We start from the raw sequence: 20,689 nt of genomic DNA on the forward strand, positions 1-20,689 counted from the left end.
TGGTAGCCCCTTGAGACAGCCTTACCTACCTTTAAGTAACACTGAAAGCATCTCGCTCGAATCCTGGAAAATTTGACAATTCCATGGACCCTTTAAAAGAGGATCACATATATCTATACATTCATTTGAGGCCCTTTCCTTTCATCATCCACTCTCTGCCAGAAACATATATGGAAGAAGAAACCATCGCCTAAATGTCAAAGAATCAACTTTGTGATCTGTCAGGGGGAAAATTTGGAGTGCTAAGCAACTGGGAAGAGGCTGTTTTAGCCTCCTTTGGCTACTCCAGTTGTCACTTGCTCTCCTTCAAGTAAGCTTTTCCAAATATACAGGAAAACAGTTACAACATTCCATTCTATAATGAGTGTGACCATTGCATTACTTCATACCCCTGGCCTGTATCTTATCACAAGGTTGACGTAGATAGCTGGCTCTATTGCAAAGATGACATACATCACTGGGTCAAAGGACAGAACGAACATAGTCTTATCCTCTTGAACATTCTTTTTAGCCACATGTCTTAGCTATATTTCTGTTGTTTATAAGTCAACATTTTATTTAGCAGTTCAAACCAACTGAGACAGTACTGAAAGATATTTAATGAACAAATATTTGCACACTGGATGGAACATTTATTAAGGCTTGGAAATCTCCTGCAGCTGACCTGTGTTCTAGAGAAATTTACTGTCAGTCATGGGCTTAGGGAGTTCTCCGATCCTGCTATTTGAAGCGTCTCATTGTTCTCTTTATCCAGGACATATAGCTCAAGATCCTGGTGAAGACTTCCGGAGGAGTTCCATTGCCATCTCCGTAGGAGACAATACCTTGAGCTTTATTGTTACACACCAAGGGGCCCCCAGAGTCCCCCTGTAGGCAGAGAAGAGACAGGATACCAAGTCAGACCTTTCTGCTCCTGCTACCCTAAACCCTTGTCTCTTAGAGAAGGCAGCGGTGGATGGGCTTCTTCAATTGCTGTTGTGTGTGAGGCGGCAGGTGGTTGGGGATGCGGGAGCGAGGTCTCTGAATCTTTCAGTAGCGAGCTGCAGCCCTGGCTGTGATTACTGTCTTCAGATCAGCCAGAGTCAAAGTGCCTTCACCTTCTCCAGGAAGATGCTGCATGTGTACCTGTTGAGTGTAGGTCTTCCTCCCATTCTCCCATGTACTGGATGGATAGGAAAAAGAGTCCCACCCCACCTTGGTTTGGTCTGGCCTGGTCCCCAGGCTGAGACTAATGGGGATAGAGTCTGTTCCCACTGCCCCATCTCTACACAGGCCACCCTATCCCAGGAAATAACAGCAGATGTTCATATGCTTACCTTGAAGGCGACTTTCCTTTGTCTAGGGTCCCCAACACAAATTTCAGTCTGACTGTTATAGACGCTGAAGCGACTAGTGCACTTCCGATCACTCTGCACACTCAGCTGCACTTCCTGCAGTCTGTCTGTCCTCCTGTCCAGGCTGACCCGGCCCCAGCCAGCCACCGTGCACAAGGCCCCAGTCCTCAGCTTCTCCCCAGCATTAGGCAGGGCCACTGGCCTCACAACTCGATTCCGCCTGACTCTGTTCCTCAGCTGTCAGAAGAGTGCAGACATTCTTGCTCAGGAGGGACTCCCAACCAATTCTCGGGGACTGCTGGTACAGTCCTCGACTTATATTCTCCCCAGCCCACTCCCCAGGAGCCTTGCTCTTTTTCCTCCTGCATGGTCCCAGCACAGTGGAGCTCCTACCCTAGGAGGGAATTGGCTAGGCTGAAGAACCAGATAGGAATGCGGTACCTGCAGTAACATGATATCATTCAGGATGGTTTGCTGGTCATATCCAGGGTGAGGGATGGCTCTGCGCACAGAGACCCTCTGCTGGGTCCTTTCTAGCCTCTGGATATTGTGGGCCCCCAGTGTGACATTTATAACCCTGCAAAAGAAATGTTGGCCTAGAGGTAAGTATGGGAAGCAAGAGCTATGGTCTAGCAGCTGTGCAGTGCCATGGACAACTGAGGGCAAAACTGCAGCTGGAGAGAGTGGAGGGAATGGAAGGACCGTGGGACCAGCTTTCTGTCGCTCAGCATCCCCGAGCTGGGGATGGAGAGGGATGGTGAGGGATGGTGACCTTAATGTTTATTCTTCCAAATTAATTGCAAAATAACTTGGATTCACATTGTGAGCCTCAGTGCATGCTTTTCATCACCTGTTCTTTTAGATCATGTTTTCCTGTTCTCCTCATTTACACTGACCTTCCACCTCCCATTTCCCCAACTTTAGTGAGTCTCTTTTTCACCCTTTCATTGCCAAAGTGTTGCTTTCAGATGGCTTCTCTGAGTTCTTCTGGGTCTGCACTGCTGTCTCCCAGAGGATTGCCTGAGTTTCTCACCTTCCCCAGCAATGAGCTGCTGTCATCACAAAGTCTTCTCTCACCAAGAAACCTCCGCAACTGCTCCGACCTCTTGGTGTCTGAATCTGAAGAAATGCCATGTAGGGGTGGGAGTGGGGCCTGGCCTCTCGTCCTCCAATGATCTTCCCTGCAAGGAAGCATTCAGCACTTACCTCTGCTCGAGAACCTGCAGTGTAGGCACAGGTTGGTGGCTTCAGAAAGCCTGGAAGGTGGGAGTGCAGGAGAGGAGATGTGGGAGAGAGAGGAGCTGATGGTGAGTGGTGGGTTCTGCAGGTGTCAGGTGCTGGGAGGAGGCTCCCAGGATCTGCAGACACCACTGCCACCCCAGACCTCATCTCACCCCCCTCCTCTGCAAGGGGAGAAGAAGGGCTGCTCCAGGCAAGGCCTTGCTCAGCTTCAGGTCTGGAGGAGAGAGGCTCGGTTGTTATCTAGGATGAACTCTCCTTGAAGTTCACTGGCACTTCCTCCCTAGGGAACTTTGCACATCCCTCTCCGAGTCCAGCTATGGACAGCACAGGATTGGTGTTTAAGAAGCTAGAGCTGGGCTGATGGAACTGCTATTTCTGTATCTCTGACCCCTAGGCTCTGACATGTGGGAAGGATAGAGAACGAATTTATATAAAATATGCAGCACTTACCTTAGACCAGGGTCAATTCTAAGACTTATGCACATCAATAATTCAGCACTCACAACAACTCTGCAAGGTTGTCATCAATATTGTTCCCATTTAATAGTTGAGGGGACAGGAGATGTGAATTCAAATACGTGCTCAAGCATGTAGAATGAGGATGTGCCAAAGTAGTGTGGCCCCAGAGTCTGTGGGTGGGATCAGACCTCTGAGGTTGGGGCTGGTCACTCACCTGCCTGGGCCCCGGGGAGTAGGATGAATCCCAACAGGAGCAGGAGTGGCTGCATCTTGCCTGCAAGTCTGCTCAGTCAGTTGCTGCATATATTTCCCTCTGGCTGACTTTTAGCCTTTGCGAGAGGAAGGAAGAGGTAGGAGGGGGGCTTGAGAATTTACAGCCCCATGGTCCTGCTAGTGTGGTGGTTGCACCACCCGGGGCTGCCTAGGAGGTTTGCCCACCAACTGCCAGTGACCTTGGCAAAGAGGGAATCATCCAAGCCAACATCCTGATCTCCCACTCAGTTGCTGAGTCAGTGGTGACAGCAGAAAGAGGAACTCAGGGCAACCAGAAGGGGTCCTTGGAGCTGTGTGTTCCCGAAACCTCAACCCACTCAAGCCCCCAACACCTTCAAGAAGACATGAAAACGGGCAGCTGCCTATCCTCACCATATCCTGTCCCTGTTACTTTAGAGCTTCCATCCCTTGGAATCTCAATGAATATCTTTGTATTGATGAATGTAAATTTCTTGGATTACTTATATATACTTATTAAGGCTTGGACAAGGGTGAATGAAACCTGGTGTGGCATGGCTGGGGATGTAGGCGAGGACACCAGGGAAAAGTCACAGGAGTCAGAAGAGGAAAGGTAAAACCTACTTGCCTCTACCCTTGGATCATGGCCACCCTGCTGAGGTCCCTGTTACTTCCACTTCTTTCTAGAATTTATCCAGGCAGATGGCATAGCCACTTTAGTTAGGAGGTGCAATGTTCTGGTAGAGAAAGAAAATAAGAGAAGAAGCCTTTGTAATTGATACTTTTTCATGTCAACTAAGTTCCAACATATCTTCAGTGAAAATTATGACACAGTGAAAGACTTGTATTTGCAATTCCTACTTGACATAGATGTCTTAGTGCTCTCCATGACTTCCTGCATGACAGAATTTTGTTGAGAGCTGTCAGACTCTAGCCAGAAAACACCTAAGTTTCTATTTCATTGATGACATAAGAGGCCAAAACTAGCTCCAATCCTCTGTTTCATGGATGCTAATTTCAAAATAGAGGCACATTCATTGCTGTGCTACCTAGAAGACAAAGGGAATTGGAGTGAAATAGTCAATGTTGGGAAAAAGGACAGGGAATCACAAAAAACAGGGAATCATTTTAGACTCTCATGTGGGTTATTAGTCACATTTAAAAGTATTTTGATGATCCTGTATATGTGCAAAACAGCATTATAATTTTTGCAAAAATAACTCAATTCATAATCATTTTTTTTTGTTATCAGGGATCAAACTCAGGACCTTACACTTGTGAAGCAGGAGGTGGAACCACTGAGCTAAATTCCCAGCTCTCAGTTCCCAATCTTTTATGGAATATGATAGGCTCAATGGAAACAGCTTGTGAAAATTAAAGATTCTCTCTAAACATATAAATACAGTAGGTACAACTTTTCACAGTTTTAGAGGTGTACAGAGCTTTATCTCTTCTTTGTACATGATCTATGGAATATCTCTGTGTACCTACAAAGCAATGTGAAAAAACAGAGAAAGTAGTATAACAGCTTTACTAGTGTCTTACCATTCAAGGTGATTTTAATTTAATGATTATTTTCAACATTTTATTTTGTTTTACAAACATCAAACTAAGTTTAAAAATATAGGAAAAGCCTGTAATATGAAAAAAGAGTAAAACACATGTACTCAATAATGTGAATAAAGATGTGCATAAAGAATTTCATTAGGTGACCCAGGATTTCATATCAAACTTCACACTAAAATCAACGAAAACCCAAACTGTGCAAAATGTTGAAAAAGTCTTAAAAGGCTTGAAGAAATGCCAATGCAGGAGTGATTATCAGGCTATATTCAAAGGAATAATGAGAGTTCAGGTTCAAGGCTACTGTTTTCTTGAGAGAGTATATTGAACCCATAAAATTGGAACATTTGCTTTGATACCCACAAAAGGCAGGATTCTCTAGAAAATAATCAAAGATTGCTGTGTGATTTCTTCTGGGGAATGGATGCTACCCCTATGCGTTATAGAATGAGCCTGGCTTTAACACCATAAAGACAACATGGGAAAGGCAAATTGCGCAGCAACATCACTTTTGAGTGTCAGTACAAACCAAATCAATCAATAAGAAACAGATATCTTGTGAGAAACCTAGGCTTATCTTAGCAACACGTATTTGGCTTTTCATTTGAAAAACACATCATATTATTGAGGAAAGAAGAAATACCTTATCATCACTTAGCTGAAGTGAAAACAAACACAAAAGCAAACATTTGCTAAAATTCATCCTCATTCATTTAAAATAATTTTTTTAGCAATCTGGGAATAAAAAAGAGTGCCCTGTGAAAGCTGCAAAAATCCCACAGTATTATTATGCTTACTGGTGAAATATTGGCAGCTCTTTTTTTCAGAGAAAAATAAAATAAGTATACTTGGATACTATTAACCATTCTGTTTAATATGACAAATTTCTCATAATGCAGCTTTTTTTCTTATGGGTTGAGGCTGAGGAAAGGCCTAGTAAACTACCAAAAAAATTATGCTGTCAATCTTTCTCCCATCCTTCTCCATAGGGATTTATGGTCTTTTGTATTAGGGAAAAGAAAACAACTAGAAATGTTGGGGACTATAGGACATTGGTTCTGAACTATTGCTGATTCCTGGGTATCCAAAACATCATTGTGACTCTCCAGTAAGAGTAGAAGCCTATGAAGGTCAGGTGATCTATGGGGTTTTAACCAAGGTCCAGTATGTCTCTGGTTCCATCCCATGATTATTCCCCAGTTCCAGAACGGATAATTGGAATACATATACTTTGTACTTGACAGAATGATCATATTGGTCCCCTAATCTGTTGTGCAAGGATTTTATAGTGGGAAAGGCCAAATGGAATATCTGCCTGGGAAAGTAGTAAATAAAAAAAGCAGTATCTCATCCTTGGAGGGATAGGAGAGATTAGCGCTGCCACCCAGGGCTTGAAAGATGTCGGAATCATAGTTTCTACACCACCACTTTTAACTCTCCTGTGTGGCCTGTGAAGATGATGATGGCTCTTGGAGATTGATAGTGGAATACTATAAGGTTAATCAAGTGGTTACTCCAATTGCAGCTGCCATACCAGATGTGGTTTCCTTGCTTGAACAGATCAACACATCTTTTGGTTACATGGTTTGCACTTATTAATTTGGCAAATGCATTTTTCTCCATACCTATACATAAGGCCCATCCGAAGCAATTTGCTGTTAGCAGGAAAGGCTAGCAATGCATTTTTACCATCCTATCTCAGGGGTATATTAACTCTCTAGCCCTGGGTCACAACTTAGTTTCCAGGAATCTTGTATTTCACTTCTGTAAGTATCACACTGGTGCATAATATTGATGACATTATGCTAACTGGATCAAGTGAGCAAAAGATAGCAACCACTTGGGACTTCTTATGAAGTGAAGTGTTTGCATGTCAGAACATGGGAAAAATGCAAATAAAATTCAAGGGCCCTTTACCTCAGTGAAACTTCCAGGAATCTAGTTGTTTGGGGAATACAGAGATATTTCTTCCAAGATATAGGATAAGTTGTTGTATGTAGTCCTTTCTATAGCAGAGAATAAGTCACAATGCCCAATGGGCCTATTCGGATTTTGGAGGTAACACATTCCTCATTTGGGTGCATTACTAGAGCCCATTTGGCGGGTGACTTGGAAAGATGATAGTTTTGAGTGGAGCCCAGCACAGGAGAAGGCTCTGCACAGGTCCAGGCTGCTCTGCCATCTGGACCATATGATCCATTAGGTCCAGTGGTACTTGTGGTGTCAGTTGAAGACAGGAGTGCTGTTAGGAGCCTTTGGAGGACTTCCATAGGTGAATCACAGCAAAAATCTTTAGGAATTTCTATCAAGGGCCTGGCATCATCATCAGACAATTGCTCTCCCTTTGAAAAACAGCTCCCACCTTGCTACTGGCCTTAGTGGAAACCTAATAGTTAATTATGGAATACCAGATCACCATGTGACCTAAGTTGGCTATCATGAATTGGATACTATCTGATCCACTGAGTCATAAAGTTGGACATGCACAGCAGCAGTACATTGACAAGTGGAAGTAGTATTTGAGTGATAGGGCCCAAGTAGGTCCAGAAGATACAAGTAAGTTACATGCAGAGTATCCTATAGGCCCACTGTTCCTACTCATCCTATACTACCGTCTGTCATCCAGTATACACCTATGAACTCATGGGGTATATTTTATAACCAGTTGACAGAGTAAGAAAAGTCTAGGACCAGGTTTATAGATGGTTCTGCAAGTTATGCAGGCATCACCCAAAATTGGACAGTTGCAGCAGTACAGCTCCTTTCTAGGACATCCCTGAAGGACACTGGTAAATGGAAATCTTCACTGTGGGCAGAACATTTGGCAGTGCACATGATCATACATTTTGCTTGGAATAAAAATGGCCAGATATGTGACTATGTAACTAACTATTCATAGATAGTCAGGGACTTGGAAGGAAGATGACTGGAAAATTGATCACAAACACATATGGGGAAGAGGTATGTGGATAGAACTCTCTGTGTGGACAAAGGTTGTAAAGATATTTGTGTAAATTATCACCAAAAAGTGACCTCAGCAGAAGAGGAAGTTTAACAATCAAGTGGATACAATGACCCATTCTATAGATATAGAATCTATCTATATCTCTTTCCTGAGCTACTCCTATCATTATCCAGTGGTCTCATGAACAAAGTGGTCATGGTGGCAGGAAGGGCTGTTCTGCATGAGATCAGCTATCACTAAATGCCTGGTCTGACAGCAGCAGAGACCAACTCTAAATCCCTGATATGACACTATTTCACGGTAATCAGCCTGTGACCTGTGGCAGGTTGATTATATTGGACCACTTCCACCATGGAAAGGACAGTGGTGTGTCCTTATGGGAATAGACACTTATTCTGGGTATGAACTTGTCTTTCCTGCATGTAGTGCTCTTGCCAAATCTATCATCTGTGGATTTGGATAATGCCTCACTTACTATCATGGTACTATTTCACATAGCATTGCTTCTGATTAAGAAATGCACTCCATGGTCAAAGAAGTCCAACAGACTCCTGCTCATGGAATCCACTGATCTTACCCTTCTCCCCATCATTTAGAAGTAGTTGGATTGATGGAATAGTGGAATGGCCTTTTAAAGGCTAGATGTCAATGCATTGTAGGGCTATGGAAAAGTTCTCCAGAAGGCTGTATTTTCTCTGAAACATGGTACTGTTTTTCCCATAGCTGGGATTCATGGGTCCAGGAATCAAAGTGTGGAAATTGGAATGGTACTATACATCATTATCCCTAGTGAATGATTAGCAAAAGTTTTGCATCCTGTTCCCATGGCTATATGGTCTGCTTGCCTCAAAGTCTAATTTCTAGAGGAGTGAAGGTTTATACCAGAAGGTACAGCAATGAGTCCATTGAACTGGAAGCTAAGCTTTCCTTCTGGTCATTTCCCTCTGTCTCCTTTTGCCTCTGAATCAACAAGCTAAAAACAAAGTTATGGTGTTGAAAGGGGCATCTGCTTCAGACTATGAAAAGGAAATTGAACTACAACTCCACAAAGAAGGAAGGAAGGATATGTCCAGGATGCAGGAGATCCCTTTGGGCCATGATGGCGATCCTATGACGTGTGCTGCAGTGGGCATCCAAAGTCCTCTCTGCAGTGATGTCATGAGTTTTATGGTTTTTTTTTCTAAATTAAAACCTCAGTATTCAGGTTTAATTGTAGTGTTGGTGCTTTGTGATAAATAAGTGGGTTTTGGGTTGCAGTTTGGGCACTTGGTATCTAAAAGGTTTACTATCACAGTCTTAGGGCATCTCCTAGTATTTTGGAATGCCCTGTTATTTAGGTCAATGAGAAACTACAACCCAGTCCAGGCAAAATAATAAATGTCCCAGAACTTTCAGGAGGGAAAGTATAGATCCCCCTGCCAGGTAAAGACAAGACCTACTGAGGTGCTTGCAAAAAGCCAAGGGGGTAGTAGAAGAAAGTAGCTAAAAATATCAGCTAGAACTGTGTGACCAGTTACAAAAATGTGGATTATAATTGTCACCAATATTTCTTTCATCTTTTGTTAATATGCATATGCATGTACACAAATATTGAGGCCGTATCTTTGCTTTCTTTGTAATATAACATTGGTTGACTTAATATCAATGCTTAAGTATTGTTAAAATCTATATGATAGTATTTGTTACGGAATGTCAGGAGAAGAGTAAGTGTCACCCAAAGATAATTTTGCCTTTTCTTCTGGGGAGGAAATTAGTGTGTTTCCATTTGTATGAAGGATAGTTGTATCATGTTAGTCATAATTATACACTTGCTATTGTATTTGGAGATTAGAAATGGTTTAAAGGAATGTATCTGGTTTTAAAGGTGACCAAGGTTGGATTTTGACTGTTAATTGCGATATGTCAATTTGAGTCAGAGCTTACTAGCAGATTAGTAAAGCACAGTTCTGACTATGTCTGTGGATGATTGACATATAGACCAGCAAGCTGAGTGAGGAAGACCCACTGAGATGTGGGCAACGCCAATCAATAGGAGTGTAATCTGGATGTAACGAACAGGGAAAGAAGAAAGAAGTGTGTCCACTGTGGAAGAGCTCCGACCTTCTCCACTGACTTTGGACATTGGTCTCCAGTTTCTTTAGCCTTCCAACGCAGTCTCAAGCCTGCGAGTCTGCCATGGCCTTCCAGGAGTCTGACTTCCAGTACTGGATCCTCCGGCTGTCCAGCAGGCACATGACGTTGTGGATTCTTCTGCCTCTAATCCTGCAAATGGCCTTGGTGGACTCTTCTGCCTCTGATTCTGTAAGCCGGTGTAATAAATCTCCTTGCATAATTATACATTCATTTTCTATTGATTCTGTTCCTCTAGAGAGACTTAACTGACACACACATTTCTACATATACAGGAACAGTGTTAGAAAACAAAATTTGCAAAAAGTGAGTGTTTAAATGGCATGGAAGTGATCAAATAACTAAACAGAAATCTAAAAGACTATGTGTAATAGCTCTTTGGTGAAAATCATGAAATTGAATGAAGACACACTGGGAAGATCTACACATAAAATAATTCTATGTTCATGGATTAGAAGACTAAATATTATAAAAATATAAATTTTTCTCAAAATTGACCTATAGGTTCATTGTACATGAGAAGTACTTAATAATTGTAAATATATTTAGAAAAAACAAATGACCAATACTAACCAGGACACTATTAAAGAATGAGAATAAGATTGGAGACTTGCTTTAGCAAATAAAGCTATAGCAATGAAGACAGTGTTATTGCTAGATTATAGAGACATAAATGACTGGACAATAAATGACTGGTCCCCATCCATGTGGACACTGATGCACACATACATTGCTGATTAATTTGTGATCAAGATTGCATGTTCCATCATAGCATAGACTATTTCTGCTTTCTCCAATAAATTATATTCAGAAAATAGGAGTCTTTATGGTATCGTACAGGAGAACATATTATCTATCTTTGAAACAAAAACAAACGTGGCCTTATCTCATAGTACATCCAAAACCCCATTCTAGGTAAGTTATGAATCCAAACATGAATAAGGATTTGAAAATATAACGTGACAACATCTTCATGACAGGTAATGATGTTAGATCCTGTGTACTCATGATAAAAAAAAGAATCAACAAACTTGATACCTTAAAATTGAGAGAAACCAAGACAATTCATAGAGCAAGTAAAGACTTGTAACATACATAACCAACAAATAACTTGAACTCAAATTATATAGAGAACTTCTGTAAATCATTACAAAAAGGTAACAGATGCAATATAATAATGGTCAAAGGCTTTAATAGTCCTATCTCAAAAAAGAAAACTATGAAAAGGTGTTGCTCTTACCATGTGCCAGAGAAGTAGCAAGTTAAAGCACAATAAAATAACAGTTCCACCACCCACTTCTACCGTGTATATTCCCTGGAGAAACTCACACATTTCCACTAGATATGTGTCCAAAAATGTCATAGCAACATTATTCACGATAGCCTCATCCTGGGAACGTCTGGAAGGCCTCCTGACAGCAGCATGAGTGCAAATTGTAGTACTTTAATGGAATGGAATACTCACAACTATGACAATAAATTGACTATTTGTTTCATGGAGATACATAAGTTAATCTCACAAATATATTAGAAAGAATCCAAGAAGACTACACTCAGTACAATTTTATCTGCACAAACTGTTGGATATAAATTCATATGTACATGAGAAAAGTAAAAGATAAAATAAAAAAATGGTTACCACAAGACAGAATATAGTAAAGCCTGGAAATGGAGGACAAAGAGGGTATTTTGACCAGTAGGACATTCACAGAGGACACCTGGAGCATTGAGCACGCTCCATTTTTTAACATAAAATATAGTACTTGCCTCAGAATTATTCATTAAACTGTAAATTTATGTTATGTGGACCTTTTATGTGTGTATATCTTGCAATATGTTTTTCAACAAGCCTCTTTGTTACAGGACAGAGGTCAGAGAGAACATTTTGGTGGAGAAGGGAATGTATGAGAGCACTTTTTAAATGTTTTCATTTTCTACTGTAATAAAAAATTGCAATATTTGAACAAGTAAGACTGATATGTTACACAATATCCATAACTGGTTACATCTATTTTTTTGACCCTTTTTTACATTTCCGTCAGTTACAGTTTTTTTCTCCTCTGGGATGTGGGGACATTAGGGTGGGTGTTTCCCATCTCCTCCCAGGGCCCTGTAAGCTGCCAACGATGCAAGTCCTCTGGGCAGACAGTTGCCCACTGTTGCTGAGTCCCACACCCAGTGTCCCTCTAGTTCCTCTAGGTTTGGTACGAGACCAGGGTTCTCCAGAGGCACTCCAGAGACGCATGGCTCCTTCATGTGACTCTTTGGAGGACATCTGAACAATTGGGAAGCTCCCAGGGCAGTTTCTGCTGGTGACCCTGTGGTTATCTGATTAAGTGTCAGTGCTGGGAGAAGGCTGTGTCAGAGACACCTTCTTTCCACCACAGTCTGCAGGGAGCCAGATATTTTCTGAGAGCTGACCTGTGTTGTTCTCTGTGTAGGAAAGAGCAGTTGGCAAAGGAAAGCCTGAACCCCTGGGGGGTCATGAAGTACATGATTTGCAATAGCAGATTTCCTGGGGTTTGCATAAAACCTTCTAACGGGGTAATTAGAAGGGAAGAGGTACCCTGGAAGCTCTGGTTTGTGGCACAGGATGATTTGAAAAAAGATTCAAGGTCCCCAGTGTTCCCTGGCAACAATGCTGGCCGGTAAGACTGTGCAACTGATCCTGGGACCCTAGACCAGCATAAGAAAGAGAATGAACTAGACATCATCCTGACATCCTCTTGCCAAAATGCTCAGATAATCCAAATGCTCAAAAATGGGAGGAGAGAAATAGAGATGATGAGATCATACATTTGTAGGATGATGTGCTCCCTGGCCACTAAAAATGCTTCAGAAGACTACTTAGTGACATGGAGAAATTTGTATCCTCTAATGTTAAGTGGAAAATGCACACTGCAAAACTATGTACACAAATTGATAGAAATTTTGTGGAGGAAGAAGGGTACCATCTAAAAGAACAGTTTTATGTGAGTCTTATTTTTACCTCCTTAATATCTAATATTTTCTGTAATACCAATGTGTTCATTTTATAAGAATAAAAATGTAGGGCCCATGATCTTTCTAAACAGCAAATACTATGACCACTGTGATAGAGAAAAGCTAGCAGTTTAGCAGAACAACTTCCTTTTCTTCCAAGGGGACTCGGGTGAACTACACGTCTGCACTGTCCAGCCCCGCTGTGAGGTTAGGCCCAATGTGTGACTATTGTAGCAAGTGGGATGTGAGTAGAGACCGTTGTGGGGGTCTTCCAGACCTGAGCCATCACGTTTGCCCATGCCTGGTCATTCAGGCCCTCTCCTCCCAACAAACTTTATAGCAAATACATTTGAGAGACTGGGAACCCATCTTTTGGGGACTGACCACGGGTCCCTTAGTCATGGGTGATTGGGTAATGTATTGCTCAAAGCAGGATAATGGAGAGTAAAAGGGGACAACTACTCAACACTCACATTAGACTATGGGTGAGGAACAAATAAACCACTGGGTTAAAGTTTATCTGTGAAAATTTATCTGTGATGGTAGGCAGGGTTATTGTAACATGTATTAACTTACTTAAGGCATCTTTTTGACCAAATATTTAAGAAAATAGTTTTAGTCATTGTAAATTAAGAATATAGAATAAATTAAAAATCAAAGAAGAAACATGTCACCTTTAATCCCACCATGCAACTGGCCACTGTTAACAGAGATTCATATAATAATTTTTTCTTTTTTATTATTGTATGCATTATACTGAAAATGAATATAATTGGATCATCTGCCCTCCTCCACTAACTCCCCTTCCCCCTTTCCCTCCTTCTTCAATAGTGTCTCTTCTGGGTTCAGGTAATCTTGGTTAGATTCCACATGTGACAGAAGACGTATTATATTTGTCATTCAGATTCTGACCTGTTTTGCTTAACATGATGATCTCCAGTTCCATGAAATGATTTCTTTTTGTATTCTGCTGAACAGTACTCCACTGTGTATGTGCATCGCGTTTTACTTACCCATTCATCAGTGGATGGGGTTATCAAGACTGTTTTTATGGCTTACCTGTTGTGAACTGTATTGCGATAAACAGGTATACGGGGATCTCCAGAGTTTGCTGGATCTATAGTACCTTTACAGTATAGTGTAGTTTTTAGTTTTTGAGGAAGTACTATATGTATTTTCACCGTGTCAGTACTAATCTACACTCTTACCAACAGTGTATGAGGTCCTCTTCCCCCTCTTCCTTACTAGCATGTATTGTTTTGTTATTCTTGATGATAATTATTACAACTGGGGTTAGATGGAATCTTACTGTAATTTTGAGTTTTAGTTCTCTGATGCCTAAAGATGTTGAACATTTTTTATGTATTCATTGATTGTTTGTACTTTTTTGGAGAAGAATCTGTTCGATTCACTTGCCCACTTACCAATTGGGTTGTTTCCTTTTTTGGCATTAAGGTTTTTGAGTCTTTATATATTTGAATATTAATCCTCTGTCAGAAGACTAGCTGACCAAATTTTTCTCCCATTCCATGGGCTGTTACCTTTCACTCTGTTGTTCTCTTTCTTGTGCAGAAGCTTTTTAATTGGATGCAATCTTATTTTTCAATTCTTTCTATTATTTCCTGAGATATTAGAGTCCTATTCAGGATGTCTTTTTGATGCTGGTCTCACTTGATTCAGGGTGGTCATTGTGAGTTTACCGCGCTGTGTCACATATAACTAACCATTAGCACTGTTTGAGGGATATGGGATCCTAAATAAGGTGGTTTTGGTCACAACTGTCTCAATCTGAACTGTAGCATTTTGGAGGTTTGTGGATTGAGGTTCAGCCTCCCTGAGTTGCCTCTTGTTCCCTCCAGCACCTCTGGAGTCAAACTCCAGCGAGCACACATTGGCTATCTCAGGACATGATTTCCAAGTCTTTTACAGTATCACATGCTGCTGCTCTTCTTGGACCAAAAGTAGCATGCACGTGACACTGTTATGGACAACCAAGACAGAACACAAAGAATTTAATTTTTTTTTTCAAAATAAGAGTTCTAGTGGATTCCAAATATCTGGGTTAAATTGATCTGCCTTGGTGGAAGGAGAGAAACCAGGAATAATTAGAAGCTTCTCCAAAGGTGAGACCAGAGCCTATTGTGTGTCTGCTACAAAGAGACCAAAAGGGTGTTTGAGGACAGATGGCTAAATGATCCGCCCAGCTTCCCCGTACTACCTGGATCACAGATTGCGGAAACCTAAGGCTGCCAGCAGGGGGAGCCGGGACTCCAAGGCCAGGCCAGGCTGAAAGGGCTGAGGCTTCAGAGACTCTGTAGGAGGTGATGCCTAAGCCCCTGAGGGATGCTGGGGTGGAACAGGTTCTCAGCCAACCTGGCCCAGGTAGAAGAGGAAAGAGTTCCAGGTCTGGCTGGGGCAAGTGATAGAGGTGAGTGCACACACAGTTGGGATTCTGTAAGGAGTTGAGAGGAAGGTGGTTTAAATCCGAGAAGCTGGAAGAGAAAGGAGCTGGTGACTGGGGCACTCTGGTGGAGACAGGGCTTGGTGTGGAAAGGCCAGGAATTGAGGGAGGAGGTGCGCTGGGCTTAGTGCTGGCCCAAGGCAGGGCAGGAGAATGGGACATGGGTGAGCCCGAGGGCCATCTCAGCCTCCCGAGCAGCAGACAGCACTGAAAGGGGGAGAAAGCTGCTCCACTGGAAAGAGAGACCCTGGAAACAGGAAAAATTGAGTGTCTCCAGCCTCTTGGGTCCCTGGAATTACCCCCCTTTCACTGTCCTCCTCCATTCTCTGCCAAACTGTTGAGGGTCTGGTGAAAGTGGTTGGCTTAGAGATGGGAAGAAATTTGTGTTTGGAGAGCTAAGTATTAAGGATGTGGGACTGCAAGTCTGATGACACCTCAGTAAAGCTGCAGACTCTGCATTATGCAGTGAGCAAGCCGATACTGGAGAGCAGAGCACTGAAAAAAAGTGCTTGAGAAATCAACGAGGAATTGTATGGAACGGAGGTAAGGGAAGCCAGAGGGCTGGAGAAAAGAGGAAGCAAAACCCAGAATGGCCAGCAGAGGGCTGCCGGGAGCCGTGCAGTTGCATACTGAAAGGGGTTCAATGAATACATAGGACTTCAACCACATTCACTCTCGAGATCCTTTTATTATCAGCGTGAATCCTTGTAGCCCATGCCCGCGGGGTTCTTTCTTGTGCCTCAGAAGAGATGCTCAGGTTCAGAGGAGGCCAATCTTATGCCTGCTATTAAAAGTGCTTCATAGTTCTCTTTATCCAGGGCAGGAAATAGGAGACTTTTGCGAAGACTCCTGGGGGTACTCCATCGTCTTTTCCACTAGAGAAAATGCCTTGGACCACGTTGTTACACACGAGGGGACTCCCAGAATCCCCCTGTGGACAGAGAGGAGAAGCATAGAGCTGACTTCCCGGACCTGCTCCTCTCACCTCCTCAGGGTGGGTGACCTGTCAAGGGGGCTGTGAGCATAAGATCCAGGCAGGGCAGGCCTGGTTGACTCCTTCAGACCAGGACTCTAGTCTGACCCTGACTTTACTTGTTCTAACCAGGTCGAACCTTTCTCTGAAGTCCTTAGAGATACTGCGGTGGTAACACTACACTGGGCACTGGGTTAGCTGATTCTTCCCCACCTTCTACTTCTGATCCACCCACGCAGCCAGGGACTGAATTAAAGACTGGATGCTGGGGAACCCAGGCTGTCCAAGCTCTGGACTCAGGGCATTGGGGATATGGCCACTGTCCTACTCCAGGGCACCCAATTACCTCTTTCCCTGGGCTCAGTCTTCAAAGACAGTCAGAACCTTACCTTGAAACAGGATTTTGTGTTCCTTGGGTCCCCCACACAAATCTCAGTGATAGCAGAATAAACACGGAAGGCTGATTTGCATTTTAGTTCATTCTGCACTGTCAACACCACCTCCTGCAGTTTACTTGCTGAAGTGCCTGATGGGGACATCTGCCCCCAGCCTGCCACAAGGCATTTGTCACCGGGGTTCACCTGGGTCACGTTCCCAAGCAGTCTGAGGGGCTGCACAGCTCTAGTCAGCTTGGCCTCTATCTCCAGCTGATGGGGAATAAGCAAGGGAGTTGATATCAGCCTAGGGCATAAGCCCTCTGCCTTCTGGGCTGGGGTATCATGATGGCCATGATGGCGAGAAGGAAAAGAGCAGCCCAGTGGAAGGGGCAGCCCTGCACAAGGAGAGCAAGAGCAGCAGGGAGGTGCACCTTACCTGCAGCAGCATGATGTCCTGGGATAAGGTGTCAGGGTCATAGTCTGGGTGTGGGATGGCTTTTCTCACACGGATGACCTGCTGGGTCTTCTCAAGTTCCTTGATGTTGTGGGCCCCCAGGATGACAGTCATTGAGCTACACAGACAGGAGATGGGTTTGGGATGTGGAGCCACAGAGGACACCCCCAGGAGCTATGAAGAGTAGGCTGCAGCTGATTTATGTGGCAGTCTGGTCCCTAAGTCTTCTTGTCTGGGACATGCATCCTCTGATCCCAAAGCTTACCCATTTCATTTGGCTTTTATTTTCCAAGTCTTGTTTCCCTCCTGAAGGTGATGGAGCTTGAACCCAGGATCTTTGCACTGAGCTGCTCCTCCAGCCCTTTAAAATTTATTTTTATTTTTGAATAAATAAGACACATGTGTAAATACCAAATAGTTTCTCTGGTGTGAAAAACTAAAAGTGTAAATAAGACCCAAATTGTATAACTGACAATGTGAAATGGGAAGAAAAGGGCTAAAGGTGTAGGGAAAGTGGGAAAGGTAGGGGAAAGGAAATAAGGGAAAAGAAAAAATATGAGAAAAGGGAAGAAATGGAAACAAAGTCTTTGTTAATAGGGGAGGGTGAAGGGGGTGAAGGGAGGGCAGGGTATAGGGAAAAATGAGAACCAAGATCTGTCATGTAAAGGTACAAGATCCCAATGATGAATGTAACTGTACTGTATACTTAAATAGTACCAGTAAACTCAATAAAAAATAAAAAAAATATTGTTATTTTTGATGACAATGTGATGGGAAGAAAAGGGCTAAAGGTGTAGGGAAAGTGGGAAAGGTAGGGGAAAGGAAATAAGGGAAAAGAAAAAATATGAGAAAAGGGAAGAAATGGAAACAAAGTCTTTGTTAATAGGGGAGGGTGAAGGGGGTGAAGGGAGGGCAGGGTATAGGGAAAAATGAGAACCAAGATCTGTCATGTAAAGGTACAAGATCCCAATGATGAATGTAACTGTACTGTATACTTAAATAGTACCAGTAAACTCAATAAAAAATAAAAAAAATATTGTTATTTTTGAAACAGGGTCTCACTAAGTAGGGACCAGACTGAGCTGAAAAATTTTTTGTCTTTTATTACTACGTTGGTAGTATGTAATGATTATAGTCAATGTAAGAGATTGGTACATGTACATTTCAATTTCTTTCTAATTCCTCCCTCCCTCTTCCTCCCTTTTATTTTTCCAGCCTCAGATTCATTTATTTATAAGACCCTATAAATTTAATTATCATATATACAGACGACATACGGGGTGAAACTTTTGATCCTCCAGCCTTTCCTGCTTTCTGACGAGCTCTCACGGCCCGTGCACCAGCAGCACCCAGGAGCTCCTACAGGCTGCAGCCCCCGTGGAGGACAGAGGTCCCCGCTGGGGTCTCAGGAAGCGTGGCTGGGGCTGCTCCTCACCTTCCCTCGCAGTGAGCAGCAGTCAGCACAAATCCCTCTTGCACCAGGACACCACCACAGCTCCTCTTCTCGCCAGAGGTAAACAGGACCAATGCCATGTAGGGGCGGGAGTGGGGCTTGGCCTCGTGACCCCCGATGATCTCCTCTGAAAGGGGTGGGAGGTGGGGTGCGCGGGAGCGGCATGGTCAGGAGGGCAGGCGGAGGGAAGTGGGGTTGAGGGTGGGGTGTGGAGCGCTCTGCGGACAGCGGGGGAGAGTCCTGTTAGGTTCTGCGGGCTGCACTCCTTGCAGGCAGAGTAACCTTTGCTGATCCCCAAGCCTTATATCCCTGTTCTGAGAAAGGAAGGACAGTGCTTGTCTTCTCCCGCCTACTTCGGACACCTGTGTGGAGGACATAAGGTCTGCTGCATGATGAGCCTTTCCTACCTCTTTGAGCTTCTGCTAATTTCCTGATTGACAGCACTTTCTAACAATCTATCCATGAGTTGATGAAGTTGGAGTTTACAAAATGCTGAATCCTGAGCCTACCACATTCTAAGTTCTCATTAAATGTGTTTAGCTGCACGAATGACTGGTCTCCAATCAGTCTCTGATCAGTTTTTGGTGGGGCAGTGCTGGGATTTAGGGCATAGAAAATTTGGAAGAGGATGGTACCCAAGACAGGGAGCAACTGAGAGTCTTGGCAAGGCAGAAGTAGAGAAAATGAACCTGCTTAGACCTAGGGTGGCCATAGGCAATATAAAAGAGGATCAATCATCTTGCTACTTCTGAGACCCTCTGCACCCTGGGCTTCTCTCTGGGGCAGGGTGAAGGGTGAAGAACATTGAATAAAGCAACTTAAATTGGATCCTCCCTTGCAGCCTGTTGGTCTGAGCTCCCCTTTTCTGGTTTTGAGTGACAGAGTTTAATTACGTCCTTTTTGTAGCTTCACATTCCTGAGTGATACTGGTTTTTAAGGACAACTCACTTTCTAGATAATGAAGAAACTTCTATGGAGAGGCTAACACCTATTAATTTATATGGGGACACCCTCCTGCCATATTTGAGAGTGTCTAGGTAACTTCAGGTTTGTAAGTATGATAGGAGCTGGATAGGAGCTGGGGGTCAGAAAACTCCAGGCTCAGAGTGAGGATAAATCTTGACCAAAGCTGGCAGAAAAGTCAGTAGTAGAGAGGATCTTTTGGGATGGACTTAGGGAAAGTCACTCACCTGTCCCAGCCTCAGGGGGCAGAAGAAAGGTCAGCAGGAGTAGGAGTGGTGGCATCTTTCCAGCAAGGCTGCTCAGGTCAGAGAAGAAAGAGCCCCTGCAGCAGGATGAAGTGGGCCCAAGCTCCGTGACCTCACTGATGTCTTAGACCTGTGCTCCTCTGGTTTATATGGTGTCATCCCTCTAGGCAGGCTTGTGGATGCTCTCTGGATTGGTTTAGGTGAAAAAATGACACTGTTACCACTATCATCTCTGTGGCTCAGTCACAAGGCACAGCAAGCCCAAGAGATGGAGGATATCGAGGCTGTGGTTAAAGCTGGTAGAAGGGCAGAGACCCTAGAAACACCCCCGTGTCTGATCTAAACCAAGAATGGCTCCTTCTCATAGCTCTGGGGCCTGTTTTTATTCTGGTAAGATTGTGAACAGTTATTTAGCATGCTAGAACTAAGGATGAAAAGCGCAAAAATACAGTCACAAAAAGCTGATAATTTTCTGAGGTGTACTGAAAATCTCTTAGAGAACAAGATGGTAAACATGGTGGTGAAGTTGGCTTGGTAATATGACATCAAGGCTGCACTTGCACTAGGAATATGTGAATTTGGACACATCCATGTCCACCCGATAGTAACACAACTTCTTGTTTTACCGCCATTATGGCCTTGTATTTTTCCCATTAAGTTTATTGGTAAAGTTTAGGCATATCATAGAGTGACATTCATCATTGGGATCTTGTACCTTTATATGATGTAACATTTCTCAAACAAAGAAGTAAAAGCAGTGAATAAACACATGAAAAATTGTTCAACATCACTGGTCGATCAAGAGATGCAGATGAAAACAATACTGAGATTCTACCTCACCCCAGAAAGAATGGCTG

The 20,689-nt window shown here is 43.2% G+C and overlaps 1 protein-coding gene and 1 non-coding gene across 2 annotated transcripts; one reads left to right on the forward strand and one right to left on the reverse strand.

Annotated features, from left to right (window-relative positions):
* Positions 1-583: 583 nt before the first annotated feature.
* LOC104864183 (snake venom serine protease BmSP) lies at positions 584-19,869 on the reverse strand. Its single transcript, XM_033765309.1, has 10 exons — positions 19,815-19,869; positions 18,607-18,751; positions 17,154-17,289; positions 16,730-16,987; positions 16,165-16,298; positions 3,250-3,320; positions 2,368-2,515; positions 1,776-1,911; positions 1,317-1,571; positions 584-867 (listed from the first exon to the last, which is right to left on the reverse strand). The coding sequence occupies exons 1-10, from the start codon at positions 19,867-19,869 to the stop codon at positions 721-723; spliced, it is 1,485 nt and encodes a 494-aa protein (XP_033621200.1). The 3' UTR covers positions 584-720.
* LOC117286621 lies at positions 15,787-15,865 on the forward strand. The gene has a single exon (XR_004517781.1). It is a non-coding gene; the product is annotated as a small nucleolar RNA SNORD55/SNORD39 (small nucleolar RNA).
* Positions 19,870-20,689: the final 820 nt, after the last annotated feature.

This window comes from Fukomys damarensis, unplaced genomic scaffold (assembly GCF_012274545.1).
Source record: "Fukomys damarensis isolate Sample0158 unplaced genomic scaffold, DMR_v1.0_HiC HiC_scaffold_17, whole genome shotgun sequence".
NCBI classification, from domain to species: Eukaryota; Metazoa; Chordata; class Mammalia; order Rodentia; family Bathyergidae; genus Fukomys; species Fukomys damarensis.

What these genes read in the sequence shown, in the direction of transcription:
- LOC104864183 (XM_033765309.1), bottom strand. Translation starts at nt 19,869, where the DNA reads ATGCCACCACTCCTACTCCTGCTGACCTTTCTTCTGCCCCCTGAGGCT. An exon ending in GCCCCCTGAGGCTGGGACAG is followed by an intron (nt 18,752 to 19,814) that starts GTGAGTGACTTT and finishes CACCCCTTTCAG; the next exon opens with AGGAGATCATCGGGGGTCAC. An exon ending in TGGATAAAGAGAACTATGAA is followed by an intron (nt 3,321 to 16,164) that starts GCACTTTTAATA and finishes CAACTGACTGAG; the next exon opens with CAGACTTGCAGGCAAGATGC.